The sequence below is a fragment of the Balaenoptera acutorostrata genome, chromosome 18 (assembly GCF_949987535.1).
Source record: "Balaenoptera acutorostrata chromosome 18, mBalAcu1.1, whole genome shotgun sequence".
Lineage (NCBI taxonomy): Eukaryota > Metazoa > Chordata > Mammalia > Artiodactyla > Balaenopteridae > Balaenoptera > Balaenoptera acutorostrata.
In genome coordinates, this window is record NC_080081.1 from 80,782,136 (window position 1) to 80,796,997 (window position 14,862).

Genomic DNA, 14,862 nt, shown 5'->3' on the forward strand with positions numbered 1-14,862 from the left:
GTGAATGTTCCACAGATATCTCAAACTCTGTGTCTAAAACTGAAACTCCAAACCTGCTTTCCTTCTTTGTTTCCCAAATCAGTAAACAGCCCCATCCGGTCAGAAACTTCCCCCATCCCGGCAGAAACTTCCGGTTATAGTTGCTCCTCTGTCTTTGTCCCCAGAGCCGCTCAGTTACCAGCTAACCCAGATTCTACTCCCTGCCCTCTCCCGGTGCTGTCTCCAGCACCACACCCTCGATGTGCCCGCCATCCCCTCTTGCCCAAACTGCCTCCACAGCCTCCTGGTCTGTCTGTACGCTGGCCTTCCTGCGCACCGGAGACGCTGTGCCATCAGAGCAGTCTCTCTAGAGCACAGACCTGATCGTGTCACTCCTGCTCCTCTTCGCTCAGCGCTGTGTCTGCGTTCGGGACCGAGTCAGAACAATGCGCTTAGTTCCTTGAGCTCCGTTGTATACCGTGGTCAAGTTGTACCCTGTACTAAAATGTTACAGCTAGCAGGATGCCCTTCACAGTGTATGCACCTGTGTTATTTTGACTGTGTTTTTGCATTTTTGTTTTACTGACTCCAGAAGAGCTAATGTGTCTTTTCATGGGATGGAGTCATACACTGTGTGGCACCTTGTGACGGACTTTCACATGTCATACTGTTTTCAAGGTGCATCCAAGTCATAGCATATATCTTTACTGCACTTAACTTTTATTCCCAAATAATCCATTGTATGGATAATACCACATTGTTATTTCTCCTTTTTGGCTACTGTGACTAGTGTTGCTGTGAACACTTTGTGCAAGTCTTTGTGCGGACATATGTCTTCATTTTTGCATTGTTGTTAACTTTGAGGAGTTGCCCCTGTGTTCCCCGGCAGCAGCACCATTTTACGTTGCCACCAGCGCCTGAGGAGGTTCCGGTGTTTCCACACGTCTGGTAATGCTTGTCATCATCTCTCTTTTCATTGTAGCCATCCTAGTGGGTGTGAACGGGTATGTGGTGGTATTGATTTGTATTTCTTTGATGATTAATGATAAGCATCTTTTTCATGTGCTTATTGGGCATTTGTATATACATTAATTTTTTTCAGTGTTAATAATTTAAAATTGTAATCTATTTTTCCTCAGATGATGGAAACAAACTCAAAAAAAGTGCTAGCATCAGAAAACAGGAAAAGGAATGCTGTTAGAGAAGAAAATGAAAGAGAATTGTATGGGTCATTGAATATACTTTTGGAAAAAATAGAAAGAATACCAGTGAAAAAGGAAAAGACTTCAGAACTACAAGTTTCAGTAGAATGTAGCCAAGATACATCATTGATCCAACAGGATGTGAATTTACCTCCTTCTGTGTCAACCATAGCTGATAAATTTCAAGAGCAACTGGAAGAGAAACAATCAGAAGACTCCATTATACCAGCTGTGCTTTCTGCAGATCCAGGTACATGGCCCCGAGTTTTGAGTATTAAAGAAAGGGACACTCTAGTTGAAAATGATCCACCTCAAGTGAGAAATTTTAATTTTCCAAAGGACAGTACTGGGAGGAAGTTTTCAGAAACTTACTATACAAGAATTCTTCCAAATGGTGAAAAAACCACTAGATCCTGGTTACTTTATTCGATCTCGAAAGATTCTGTGTTTTGTCTGTATTGCAGACTCTTTGGGGAAGGAAAAAATCAACTAAAGAATGAGAATGGGTGCAAAGATTGGCAGCATTTATCACATATTCTTAGCAAACATGAGGAGAGTGAAATGCACATCAACAATAGTGTTAAATATTCAAAATTAAAATCTGATTTGAACAAAAGTAAAACTGTGGAACATAGATTACAGGAGAAAGTGGGAAAGGAGGGCGTGAAGCTGTTGTACACCTTAGACCTGATCTGACATGATGAGGTCACACACTTACTCAGACCTGTACCCTGACAGTCGGTGCCTCGTGCCGAGGCTCCCAGACGGAGTGATTCATCAGCTCATTAGCAGTAAGTATCATAGCAAGTAGCTAGTAAAGATGGTTTCTGCTCCAACCTCTAAAGCTAATTGGATTTGTAGTGATTAATGCCGATTTCAGTGAAGGCAATTGTTGATCTTTTCAGTTTTTCAATTCACACCTTTTAAAATGGGCACTTCAGGACTGACATTTGACTGGTGTGGCTAATACTCTGAAAGAAGGAGGGAAAGACTTGAATTTATCAGTACCAGTCGAACAAGGTACTTATGTGAACAAGCATTGTTACTCAGAAACAGAACGGGGATCTGAAACTGCAGCTTTTTGCTATTAAACCAAATACTTATGGTTTATTTCATTTGGGCAAAATGTTATTTTATTATTTGAGCAAAGCAGCATCATTTGTTATGTTAAATAGATTAAAGTGGTGAATTTGTGTTTTATTGGTTTTGTTTTGTTTTAACTTAATTTGTAAATGTTTTAGCTTTTATTGTCATGTAAAAACTATAAGCATAAAGAGTGTATACCTATTTTTATGTTGGTACAAATATAAGAAATATTAAAATAAAAATATAGTATCTTAACCTTTTTGTGTTGTGGCATTTTTTTCTTTTCATCTAAAGGAAAAATACACTTACGAAAATTAAGGGTGTCAGTTTTTTCAGGTGGTTAATCAGTGTTCCCTTCACCTTGTATTTACTAATTTTGTTTCTTGTTTCTGACAGCAGTTCTGTTGTGTATCCCATCCTTACATACACTTGTCTCAAGGCTTTTCCTGTGAGCAGTGCCTGAGCAGATCGAGATGTGTCCTTAGTAGGGCCAACACGGGAGCGCTTGCAGACTCTAGGGGAGGCCAGCACAGAAAAGTGTTTGGGGAATAACCAGGAAGATCATTCTCATTAGTTTATAACCGTTTTGTTTTCTGACAGCTGGACCATTTCAGTCTTTCATATTTGGGCCTGAATGGGGCTCTGGGGTGTTTCCAAAATCCAGCCTCCTCCAGAGGCCTGCGGGGATACTCCGAGCATATCCAGTTCTGAAGTCCCTCTGCAAATGGTTTGTGTGCCCATTATTTCATGAACACTTACCTGTTAATCAAATGACAGATTTGTCATGTGATTGTCTTAGATAGACGCTTGGGTATCTGAGCAAACTAATGAAATCAACCAGTGGCCACTTTATCCATTGAGAAAACAAAATTAGATCCTCAACTTTTAACTTCTTTCATTTCTTCAGCATACTGCAGGCACACCTATGAGGCACGTGGTAATGAGTTAAATGTGAAAAATTCAAAAGATGTAGGTGCTGGGTTTATCCCGTGTTCACTGTAAATTTCTTCCAACTTTTTGATGTGTATGAAATTTTTCATAATGAGATGTTGAAGAAAAAGTCAACTGTAAATTCAGAAGATGATAAAAGTAAATCTCTCTAGCCTGGTGAATCATTTAGTTTCTTTTTCCTTATCTAGCTCTTTTTTTCACATTGTAAAATTAGTATGGACTCACCTTAAAGAAGGAAGAAAGAAAACAGTAAATGAAAGTCCTGCTTACCATCCCCCACTCCTCTGCTGCAGGATTTGTCACCTCTGATCTGGACATACCCAGGGTCTGTTTCCATCATTTTAATTTCACTGAGAAAAGGCATTAGAAAAAAATTATCTCCTACTACAAATTTAATATCAAAAATTAGGAAGGGCAGTTCAGAATAACAGTCCTCAAGAAATGGCAATTTATTGGTTTTGTCATCTCACAGAGCACAACTGAATTTTTTTCATAAACCTCAGATTTTCAAAATTGCTGTCTTCAAGACTCTTACATTGGGGCTTCCCTGGTGGCGCAGTGGTTAAGAATCCACCTGCCAATGCAGGGGACACGGGTTCAACCCCTGGTCCAGGAAGATCCCACATGCTGCGGAGCAACTAAGCCTGTGCACCACAACTACTGAGCCTGCACTCTAGAGCCCGTGAGCCACAACTACTGAAGCCTGCGTGCCTATAGCCTGTGCTCCACAACAAGAGAAGACACCACAATGAGAAGCCCGCACACAGCAACAAAGAGTAGCCCCTGCTCCCCGCAACTAGAGAAAGCTCGCATGCAGCAACGAAGACCCAACGCGGCCAAAATTTATTATAAATAAATAATTAATTTAAAAATAAAGAAAAAAGAAAAGACTCTTACCTTGAGCCATTTTCTTCCTGTGATCCTCCATCCCTCCCTTACTCAGTACTGTAGTCAAGTAAGAGTTGCTAATAGCCACTGTGTATGTATAAGTTACAGTTAGCTGTACAGGATGGAGAAGTGAATGAGTAATTGGATCAAAGAGCTCAGTCAAGTTCGGTGGAGGGAGTGATGCTGTATCATTTTAGGTCGTATCACTTCTGTTTCAAAGCTCTGAAGTTCCCCGTTGCTTTCAGTTTGAAACTCCGGCTCCTTGGCATCAGTGGTAGACCGTAGGGAAAGAGGTGGTGGATAAAGACAACATGAAGTACAGAATTTGAGAAGTGGAGCATATCTCTCATAATGTTGAACTATAAAGTGTGACCATGTTAGGATGAAATTAAGAATTTGAGAAGTTAACTAGAGTTGAAAGAATAATCTGAGCCACATACCCAAGTCTTTGTTTTTGAGAAAGTGAGAAGTTAGTTTGGGAAAATAGTGGTGTGATATTCTGGACTAGAGAAGGTTTTCAAAAGCTTATGACTGATTTTTTTTTAAGCAGCTGAGTTGTGTTTTGTTTTTTTTTTCCTGGCCACGTCACACAGCATGCCGGATCTTAGCTCCCCAACCAGGGATCGAACCCGTGCCCCCTGCAGTGGAAGCATGGAGTCTTAACCACTGGACCGCCAGGGAAGTCCCAGCAGCTGAGCTTTTAAGCTTGGAGAGTAGATGGTTATGAATCACTGCCCTGGAAGTCACATTTGGAGTGAAGAGCAGTTATTCCAGTTCACGCCTACAGATAGAGCAAGGGAAACCTAAAACCCGGGAAATGCGACTAACAGCTCACTCACACGCGTGTTAAAAAGACTTTCATAAGCCATGTGCTCACAAATTAATAGAACTGTAAACCTCCAGTTTACCAAACCGAACTCAGGTCGCCCGCCCGAGGCACAGCAGTCAATCCACTGACCCGGCTTGTGGGGAAGGAAAGTAGCATGTATTTGCAAGGCACCAGCAAGGAGACCTGGCAGTCAGCCCTCGAATGCCCCGAATTCCCTGGTGGCTTCAGGGCAAGGGTTTTTTAAAGACTAAAATTAGGGTAAGGGTCTTAAGTGTGTGATCAGCTCATGGTTCTTCTGATTGGTTGGGTCTTAACACACAGATTTCTGTCAGTCTGGCTCCAGTTTGCCTGGGTCTCAGACTTTGTTAAGCAGTTTCCATGCGGCAGGGCCCTGGTTTCTGTGAAATGACTGAAGGCTCTGCTCAGATTGTTACCTACATCCCTTGAGGAGGAACTGGAGGTCCTGCAACTGATTTATGGCTCAACTGTTGTTCAAGCTACTATTACTTGTTTCTGCATTTTCTCACTTCTCTAATTATTAGCTGCTTGAGTCTGCTCTTTGGAACTCAGGGAAGGCCTAGGAGATCAAAGCTTTTCCTACAAACGAAAGGTGGGGAACATGGAGAGGCTTATACCCAGGAAAGCCGCACAGGGTCCTACTCAGTTTCACTATTGAAACTTACCAAGGGAGCAAAAGAGAGAAAAATAACCAATATGAAGAACCACTGGAGATCCTATGGACACTAAAAAGTAAGAAAGTATTGTGACCAACAGGTCAAAGAGTTTGACAAATTTGATGTGATAGGCTAATCACTTGAGAAACAACTTACCAAATCTGTCCCAAGAAAAAATAGAAAATCTGAATGGCTTGTCTCTGTTTAAGAAATTGACTCTGAGGGGCTTCCCTGGTGGCGCAGTGGTTGAGAATCTGCCTGCCAATGCAGGGGACACGGGTTCGTGCCCTGGTCTGGGAAGATCCCACATGCCACGGAGCAACTGGGCCCGTGAGCCACAATTACTGAGCCTGCGCGTCTGGAGCCTGTGCTCCGCAACAAGAGAGGCCGCGACAGTGAGAGGCCCGCGCACCGCGATGAAGAGTGGTCCCCACTCGCCGCAACTGGAGAAAGCCCTCGCACAGAAACGAAGACTCAACACAGTCATAAATAAATAAATAAAAGAACGTGAATTTCTTTAAAAAAAAAAAAAAAAAGAAATTGACTCTGAAATTACAAGACTTATCACAAAGAAAACTGCAGGCTCAGATTCCTTCTCTGGTGAAATCTTCCATAGGGAAGAGATAATACCCATCTTGAACATAAACTCCCAGAAAATAGAAAGAAAAGGGCACTTCACAACTTGTTTTACAAGGCCAAAAATATCCTGACAAAGATACTGAACGAATATCAAAGAAATAACAAAACCTGACAAGAATAATACGAGAAAGAAAAGTTACAGGCCATCTTCTTTCATCCATTTACTTTTTTTGGGAGGGGGATATGCCACGTGGCTTGTGGAATCTTAGTTCCCCCACCAGGGATTGAACCCTGGCCCACGGCAGTGAGAGTGCTGAGTCCTAACCACTGGACCACCAGGGAAGTCCCCAAACTCCTATTCGCGTAAGGATACCAGTCATATCAGATTGGGGCCCACCTAATGAAGGCATTTAAACTTAACTACCTCTTTAAAATATCATCTCCAAGTGCAGTCGCATTCTGCGGTCCTTGCGGTCAGGACTTTAACACGCGGGGGGTTTCGAGAGGACACACCAGCTTTCTCCTTGGCACAAGGACACTTACTATTGGGCCCCAGCAGCCTCGACCAGCTTCACCTGTAATTCCTTCCTACCCATCCCTCCAGGGACTTGGCTTTCTAAACTTCCTGTTTCCCCGAGAGGCAGACCCTGTTACGACTCCAGGTTTTGTGTAAGTCGTCTCTTTACCTGGTTTGACCTTCCTCACCTCCCTTATTTTTGTTTGCATATTTATTTGCAAGCAGAACCCTGCTATGTGTTCATAATTGATAAGTTTCAGGAAACGATTTAGGTATCCTTAAATGCACAAATTCCCCTCAAGAAAGAAGGTAACTGGCAGTGCTGACAGGCTTTGGGGAGGCCCGTAGCTCTCAATCTTGGTTACATCAGGTGAGATCATCTAGGCACCATCGACAGGCAGAAGGCATGACCAAGAACCGCAGGCTTGCAGGCCAAGAGCTTCTTCCTGTATCAGTGCTGGTGTGGCCTGTGCTTTCACTCTCCGCAGATTCGTATTACATCCTTGAACTGAAAAATGACTGCATCTCTTTGTGTTCTTCCGCTAAATAGCTCCAATCAAAGTTTAAAAACTCTATGGTCCTGCCTCCTCCTCCTTCTGTGGGTGAAACTCTGCTTATCCGTAAGTCGCGGGCTTCCCTGGTGGCCCAGATTGTCACTCCCTTTGCAGAGAAGGACGTTGTCTGGTCAGGGCCTCCGAGTGCCGCCGCAAGGCAGTGCCGCGCCTGCTGTGGGCACGTGGAGGCTTTCACAGGGAAGGGTCCCCGCCCCAGGCTCCTGCGGGGTTCTCGGGGCGAGGGCGCACCCCACCCTGGAAGCCCCGGCCCTGATCCAGCCTCTGTGCCGCCGCCCATCGCACAGATGGGGCTCCAGGAGCCAGGCCCAGGTGCATCACCCCTCCTCCTGGTGCCTCTCCTGGGCCGCAGGGCGCGGGCGCTGGCGCACATACCGCGGGCCGAGCCCCGCCTGCGGGTGGTGGGAGCGGAGGAGGTGGGGACGCTTGGGGGGTGCCTGCGGGAGCCGGGAGAGAAGACGGGGCCCATGCCTGTGGCCTTATCGAACTGACCTTAAAACAACTCCGGGGCGTCCCTGGCGGTGCAGCGGTTAAGAATCCACCTGCCAGTGCAGGGGACATGGGTTCGAGCCCTGGTCTGGGAAGATCCCACGTGCCGCGGAGCAACTAAGCCCGTGCGCCACAGCTACTGAGCCTGCGCTCTGGAGTCCACGAGCCACAACTACTGAGCCCACATGCCTAGAGCCCGTGCTCCACAACAAGAGAAGCCACCGCAGTGAGAAGCCCAACGGCAGCCATAAATAAATAAATAAATCTATAAAAAATAAAAATAAAAACAACAACAAAAGCAAACCCAAAAGATCCTCCAAAACTGAAAAGCAATGAAACAAGGAGGGAGGTCAGGGGGGAACAGAAGAGAATATCCAAGAACTGTGGAAGTGTAAATGCAAGTCATGGGAACACCAGAGGAAGAAGAAAGAAAGGAACAGGAGAAATATTTGAAACAGTAATGACTGAGAATTTCCCAAATTAATGTCAGGTACCAAACCACAGATCCATGAAGCTCAGAGAGCTCCAAGCAGGATAAACACAAAAACAAACTACACGTGGGCATGTCATGTTCAAACGACAGAAAATTAAAGGAAAAAATCCTGAAAGAAGCCAGAGAAAGAAAACACCTTACCAATAGAGGAACAAAGATTATAATTACATTTGACTTCTCCTCAGAAACAAGGCAAACAAGAGAGAGTGGAGTGAAATATTTAAAGTGTTGAGGAAAAAAAACACCATTGTAGAATTCTGTTCCCTGCAATCTTATCCTTCAAAAGCGAAGGAAAAATAAAGACTTTTTCAGACAAAGATAAATTGAGGGAATTTGTTGCTACTGGATCTGCTTTGTAAGAAATGTTGAAAGATGTGCTTTACAGAGAAAGAAAATAATATATGCCAGATACTCAGATTTATATAAAGAAACTAAGAGCACTGGAGAAGGAATGTGAATATAAAATAAAAACTTTTATTTTTCTTATTCTTAATTGATCTAACATAACTTTGTTCAAGATAATAATAGCAACAATATATTAAATTATACATATATATGCTTGTATATGGATGAAATGAATGACTGAAATGATACAAGGGATGGGAGGGAGGAATCAGGATTATTTTACTATTACAAATTGCACTACCTGTGAAGTTATCAGTGTTATTTGAAAGTGGTCTTGGATTAGCTGTAAATAAATGTATATTGCAAACTCTAGGACAACCACTTAAAAAAGTAGAAAAATAAGTACAACTGATATGCTAAGAAGGAGAGAAAATGAAATTATAAAATGCATAGTTAAAACCACAAAAGGCAGAAAGTGTGGTCTACAAAAATAGGAACATGATACACCATAATGGAAAAGAATGAAAATGAATGTATTATATGTATAATTAAGTCACATTGCTGTACAGCAGTAATTAGCATAACATTGTGAATCAACTATACTTCAATTAAAAAATATAAATATAGGGCTTCCCTGGTGGCGCAGTGGTTGAGAATCTGCCTGCCAATGCAGGGGACACGGGTTCGGGCCCTGGTCTGGGAAGATCCCACATGCCGCAGAGCAACTAGGCCCATGAGCCACAACTACTGAACCTGCGCGTCTAGAGCCTGTGCTCCGCACCAAGAGAGGCCGCGATAGTGAGAGGCCCACGCACCGCGATGAAGAGTGGCCCCCACTTGCCGCAACTAGAGAAAGCCCTCGTACAGAAACGAAGACCCAATACAGCCAAAAATAAAAATAAATTAATAAAAAAAAACTGCTAAAAAAAAAAAATATATATATATATATATAAATATAGGAACAAAGACCTAGGGCAACAAATGGAAAATGATAACAAATATGGTATATATTAGTCAAACTATATCAGTAATCACTTTGAACATCATTGATCTAAGTGCACCAATTAAAAGACAGAGATTACCAATTAAAAGACAGGGTTGATCAAAAAACAAGACCCAATTCTATGTTGCGTATAAGAAACCCACTTTAAATATAAAGGCATAGGGACTTCCCTGGTGGTCCAGTGGTAGAGAATCTGCCTTACGCTGCAGGGGACGCGGGTTTGATCCCTGGTCGGGGAACTAAGATCCCACATGCTGTGGAGCAACTAAGCCCATGCGCCACGACTACTGAGCTCGTGTGCCTCAACTAGAGAGTCTGCATGGTGCAAACTACAGAGCTCACGTGCTCTGGAGCCTGCACAGTATAAGTAGAGATAAGCCCGTGTGCCACAACAAAGAGCCCGTGCACCGCAAGGGAAGATCCCATATGCCTCAGTGAAGATCCCGTGTGCCGCAACTAAGACCAGATGCAGCTAAAAATAAAATAAAATAAATAAATTAAAAAAAATAAATCTTTAAAAAATGTATAAAGGCATATATAGATTAAAAGTAAATGGAGGGGGGAGATTTCCCTGGCGGTCCAATGGTTAAGACTCCATGCTGTCGGGGGCTTCCCTGTTGGCTCAGTGGTTGAGAGTCTGCCTGCCAATGCAGGGGACACGGGTTCGAGCCCTGGTCTGGGAAGATCGCACATGCCGCGGAGCAACTAGGCCCGTGAGCCACAATTACTGAGCCTGTGCGTCTGGAGCCTGTGCTCTGCAACAAGGGAGGCCGCGATAATGAGAGGCCCGCGCACCGCGATGAAAAGTGGCCCTCACTTGCCGCAACTAGAGAAAGCCCTCGCACAGAAACGAAGACCCAACACAGCCATAAATAAATTAAAAAAAAAAAAAAAAAAGACTCCATGCTGTCAATGCAGGGGGCTCGGGTTCTATCCCTGGTCAGGGAACTAAGACCCCACAAGCCACGTGGTATGGTCAAAAAAAAAAAAAAAAAAAAGTAAATGGATGATTGCAGGATACAAGGTTAATACACAAAGGTCAGTAATGTTTTTACACACCAGCAATGAACATGTGGAATTTGGAATTACAAACACAATACCACTTACATTGCCACCCAAAACAAATGAATACTTAGATATAAATGTAACAAATTATCTACAAGATCTATATGAGGAAAACTACAAATCTCTTATGAATGAAATCAAAGACTAACTAAATAAATGGAGAGATAGTCCATGTTCATGAATAGGAAGACTCAGTATTGTCAAGATGTCAGTTCTCCCTAACTTGATCCATAGATTCAATGGCATCCCAATCAAAATCCTAGCAAGTTATTTTGTCGATATGGACAAAAACCGATTCTTAAGTTTACGTGGAGAGGGAAAAGATTCAGAATAGTCAACACAATACTGAAGAAGAAAGTTGGAGGACTGATGCTACCTGACTACCAGACTTACCATAAAGTTACAGTAATCAAGACAGTGTGGCACTGGCAAAAGAAAAAGAGATCCATGGAACAGAATAGAGTCCAGAAATAGACCCTCATGGGTATAGATCAACTGATCTTTGACAAAGGAGCAAATGTAATACAATGGAGCAAAGATTGTCTTTTCAACAAATGGTGCTGGAATGACTGGACATCCATATGTAAAACACTGTATCTAGATACAAACCTTACATCCTTCAAAAAGTTAACTCAAAATGGACCACAGACCTAAATGTAAAATGTAGAACTATAAAATTCCTAGAAGAAAAACTGGAGAAAGTTTAGATGGCTTTTGCTTTGGTGCTGACTTCTTAGATACGCCAAAGGCACAATCCGTGAAAGAAAGAATTGATAAGCTGAACTTCGTTAAAATTAAAAGCTTCCGTTCTGTGAAAGACAATGTCACAAGAATAAAAAGACAAGCCAAGACAAGCCATAGGTTGGGGGAAAATATTTGCCAAAGACACATCTGATAAAGGACTGTTATCTAAAATTTACAAAGAACTCTTACAATTCAACAATAAGAAAACACCTGGTTAAGAAATGGGCCAACGACCTTAACAGACACTTCAGCAAAGATGTAGATGGCAAATGAGCATATGAAAAGATGCTCCATGTTGTATGTTATCAGGGAAATGCAAACTCAAATAAAAATGATATACCACTGTACCCCTGCTAGAATGGCCAAAATCTGGAACACTGACAACACCAAATGCTGGTGGATATGGAGCAAAAGGAACTCTCACTCATTGCTGATGGGAATGCAAAATGGTGCAGCCACTTAGGAAGACACTTTGGCTGTTTCTCAAAAACCAGACCCTTACCATATGATCCAGCAATCTCGCTGCTAGTGTTTACCCAGCGGATGGAAAAATTAAAAGTCCACACAAAAACCTGCACACAGATGTTGTTGTTGTTTATAATTTAATTAATTTATTTATTTTTGGCTGCATTGGGTCTTCGTTGCTGCGTGCGGGCTTTCTCTAGTTGCAGCGAGCAGGGGCTACTCTTTGTTGCAGTGCGCGGGCTTCTCATTGCGGTGGCTTCTCTTGTTGCAGAGCATGGGCTCTAGGCGCGTGGGCTTCAGTAACTGTAGCACGCAGGCTCAGCAGTTGTGGCGCACGGGCTTAGTTGCTCCACGGCATGTGGGATCTTCCCAGACCAGGGCTCGAACCCGTGTCCCCTGCATTGTCAGGTGGATTCTTAACTACTGTGTCACCAGGGAAGCCCCAGACACAGATGTTTATAGCAGCTTTATTCATAATTGCCAGACTTGAAACAACCATGTTGTCCTTCAGTAGGTGAATGGATAAATAAACTGTTGTACATCCAGACAGTGTAATATTATTTAACATTAGAAAGAAGTGATCTATAAGATCAGGAAAAGACATAGAATACTTTAAATGCATATTATTTAGTGAAAGAAGACAGACTGAAAAGGCTACATAGAAATGTTCTGGAAAGGCAAAGCTATGGAGACAGTGAAGAAATCAGGGGTTAACAGGGGTTGGATGGGGAGAGGGATGAATAAGTGGAGAACAGAGGAGATTTAGGGCAGTGAAAATACTATGTGGGATACTACAATGCTGGATACACATCATTATACATTTTTTCAGACCCACAGAGTCTGTACAACACCAAGAGTGACCCTAATGTAAACTCTTGACTCTGGGCGATGATGACGTGTCAGTGTAGGGTCAATAAATGTAACAAATGTCCCATGTGGTGTGGATGTTGATAGTGGGGAGACTGTGTAGGTGTAGGGCAGGGAATGCATGGGAAATCTCTGTACCGTCCCTTTAATTTTGCAGGGAACTGAAAACAGCTCCAAAAAATAAAGTCTTAAAAAAAAGATGATATTAATAGTACTTACCTTAAAAGATTGTTGTGATGATTAGTAAGTGTAAAGCAATTAGAATAATTCCCAGCATATTTTGGTTTGTAACCACTGCGAGTGGGGTGTTACTGGCATCTACTGGGTAGTAGCCAGTGATGCTGCTAAACATCTCCTCACAAAAAAATGATTATTCGGTCCAAAATATCAACAGTGTTGAGGTTTAAAAAACCTGCTCCAATGCTTCTGAGGCACCCTGGTGTGGACGGTCTGACCTAGGGAATGAGTGTAGCAGAAGAGGAGAGGAGGACTTGGACCTGTGGCTCTCCAACGTTCTCAAGTGAAGGTTCCCAGGAAAGACAGAGAGAGTAAGGAGTGGCCAGTGGCTGTGAGAATATCAGGGAACATCGTAGTGCAGAAGGTAGAATAGTGTTTCAAGAAGGTAGGAGGGAAGCGATCGATAATAGTACTTGTATTTATGATGCCAGATTATTTTCCAAAGACTATACTTTAATTCATTTAATAGGCACAATAACTCTGTAAAGAAGGTATTCTTCCCACATTACACATGAAAAAACTCAGGCCCAGATCTACAACATCAAATGCTGCTGAAAGATCTGTGATATGACTGCTGCATCTGGTCAAAGTGGAAGCTGTCTCCCATGGTGACATGAGAGGTTTCAGAGGCATGGAATGTAGGATAGACATCTGATCAGTGTGGCTGAAGAAGAAATCAAGGATGAGCAAATTGAGACAGAAAACAGACAACTCTTGTTTCCTTCCTTTCTTTCTTGACTAAAGAAACAGTAGCTAAAGGACAACATGTGGTGTAGAGAAGGTTTTTTCCTTTTCTTTCCTTTTTTTTTTCCCCCAAGATGAAAGTTTTATCAACAGTTTCTTTTGCTGATGGGAATAGTTCCGTACAGATCAAGTAACTAAGCACTTGGAAGGGGATTAGGTAACTGTAGAAGCAAAGAACTTGAAACCTGCCATCCAGTGGTTTGGCCTAAGAGGGGATTTTTGACCATTCATTCATTGTAACAGAAGGGAAGGCAGCGCATGTGGCTACAAATGGAATTAGGTTGGTTGATTTGGTGCTGATAGAATGAGACAATTTCATTTACTGTGCCTTTTTTTTTGGAGAAATTAATAAATTTGACAGTATCAGCTGTGAGTGAGGTGGGGAGGATCTCAGTTCCCCAACCAGGGATTGAACCCGGGGCCACGGCAATGAAAGCGTGGAGTCCTAAGCACTGGTCTGCCAGGGAAGTCCCAAGATGTACTTCTACCTTTCCAAAAACTTCTCTGTATCTCTACTTAGTCAACCCCTCCCTACCTCCCAGCTCCTGGCAACCACTGATCTGTGTTCTGTAGCTAGTTTTCCAGAATGTCATATATTCGGTATGTAGCCTTTGAGTCACATTATTGCGTCTATCAGGAGTTTATTCCTTTTTACTGCTGAATATATTCTATTATATGAATGTACCACTGTTAGTCTATTCACCAGTTGGACATTTGGGTTGTTTCCAGTTTTCGTTGATTACAAATAAAGCCCTATGAACATTTTCATGCAGGTTTTTGTGTGAACACAAGTTTTCATTTCAGTTGGATGAATAGGAGAGGGATTGCTGTTCTAAAGTAAGCATTTGTTCAAGTTCGCGAGAAACTGCTGAACGGTTTTGTAAAGTGACTGTGAATTCATTTCTTTTTAATACTCAATGAAGACCTACCACGTGCCAGGAGCTGTACTGGGCAGAACTGAGTAGTTTGGCCGACCCAGATTATGGCTTGAAGATCTTAAAATATTTGCCATCTGGCGCTTTGCAGAAAACGTTTGATGACCCTGTCCTAGGGTGTGGTCCATAGGTGTTCACGGAGTCCTTCTCTGAGGTGAATAATCAACACCACAATTATGTTATAGAATTGGATTTTTC

The 14,862-nt window shown here is 42.6% G+C and overlaps 1 protein-coding gene across 1 annotated transcript in view; it reads left to right on the top strand.

Moving 5' to 3' along the window:
• ZMYM5 (zinc finger MYM-type containing 5) overlaps positions 1 to 2,522 on the top strand; it is a 35,201-nt gene extending 32,679 nt beyond the window's left edge. Inside the window, exon 8 of the mRNA XM_057532721.1 lies at positions 1,119 to 2,522. Within this exon, the coding sequence (XP_057388704.1) occupies positions 1,119 to 1,877 (759 nt within the window). The 3' untranslated portion in view covers positions 1,878 to 2,522. The remainder of the gene's footprint in view (positions 1 to 1,118) is intronic.
• Positions 2,523 to 14,862: the final 12,340 nt, after the last annotated feature.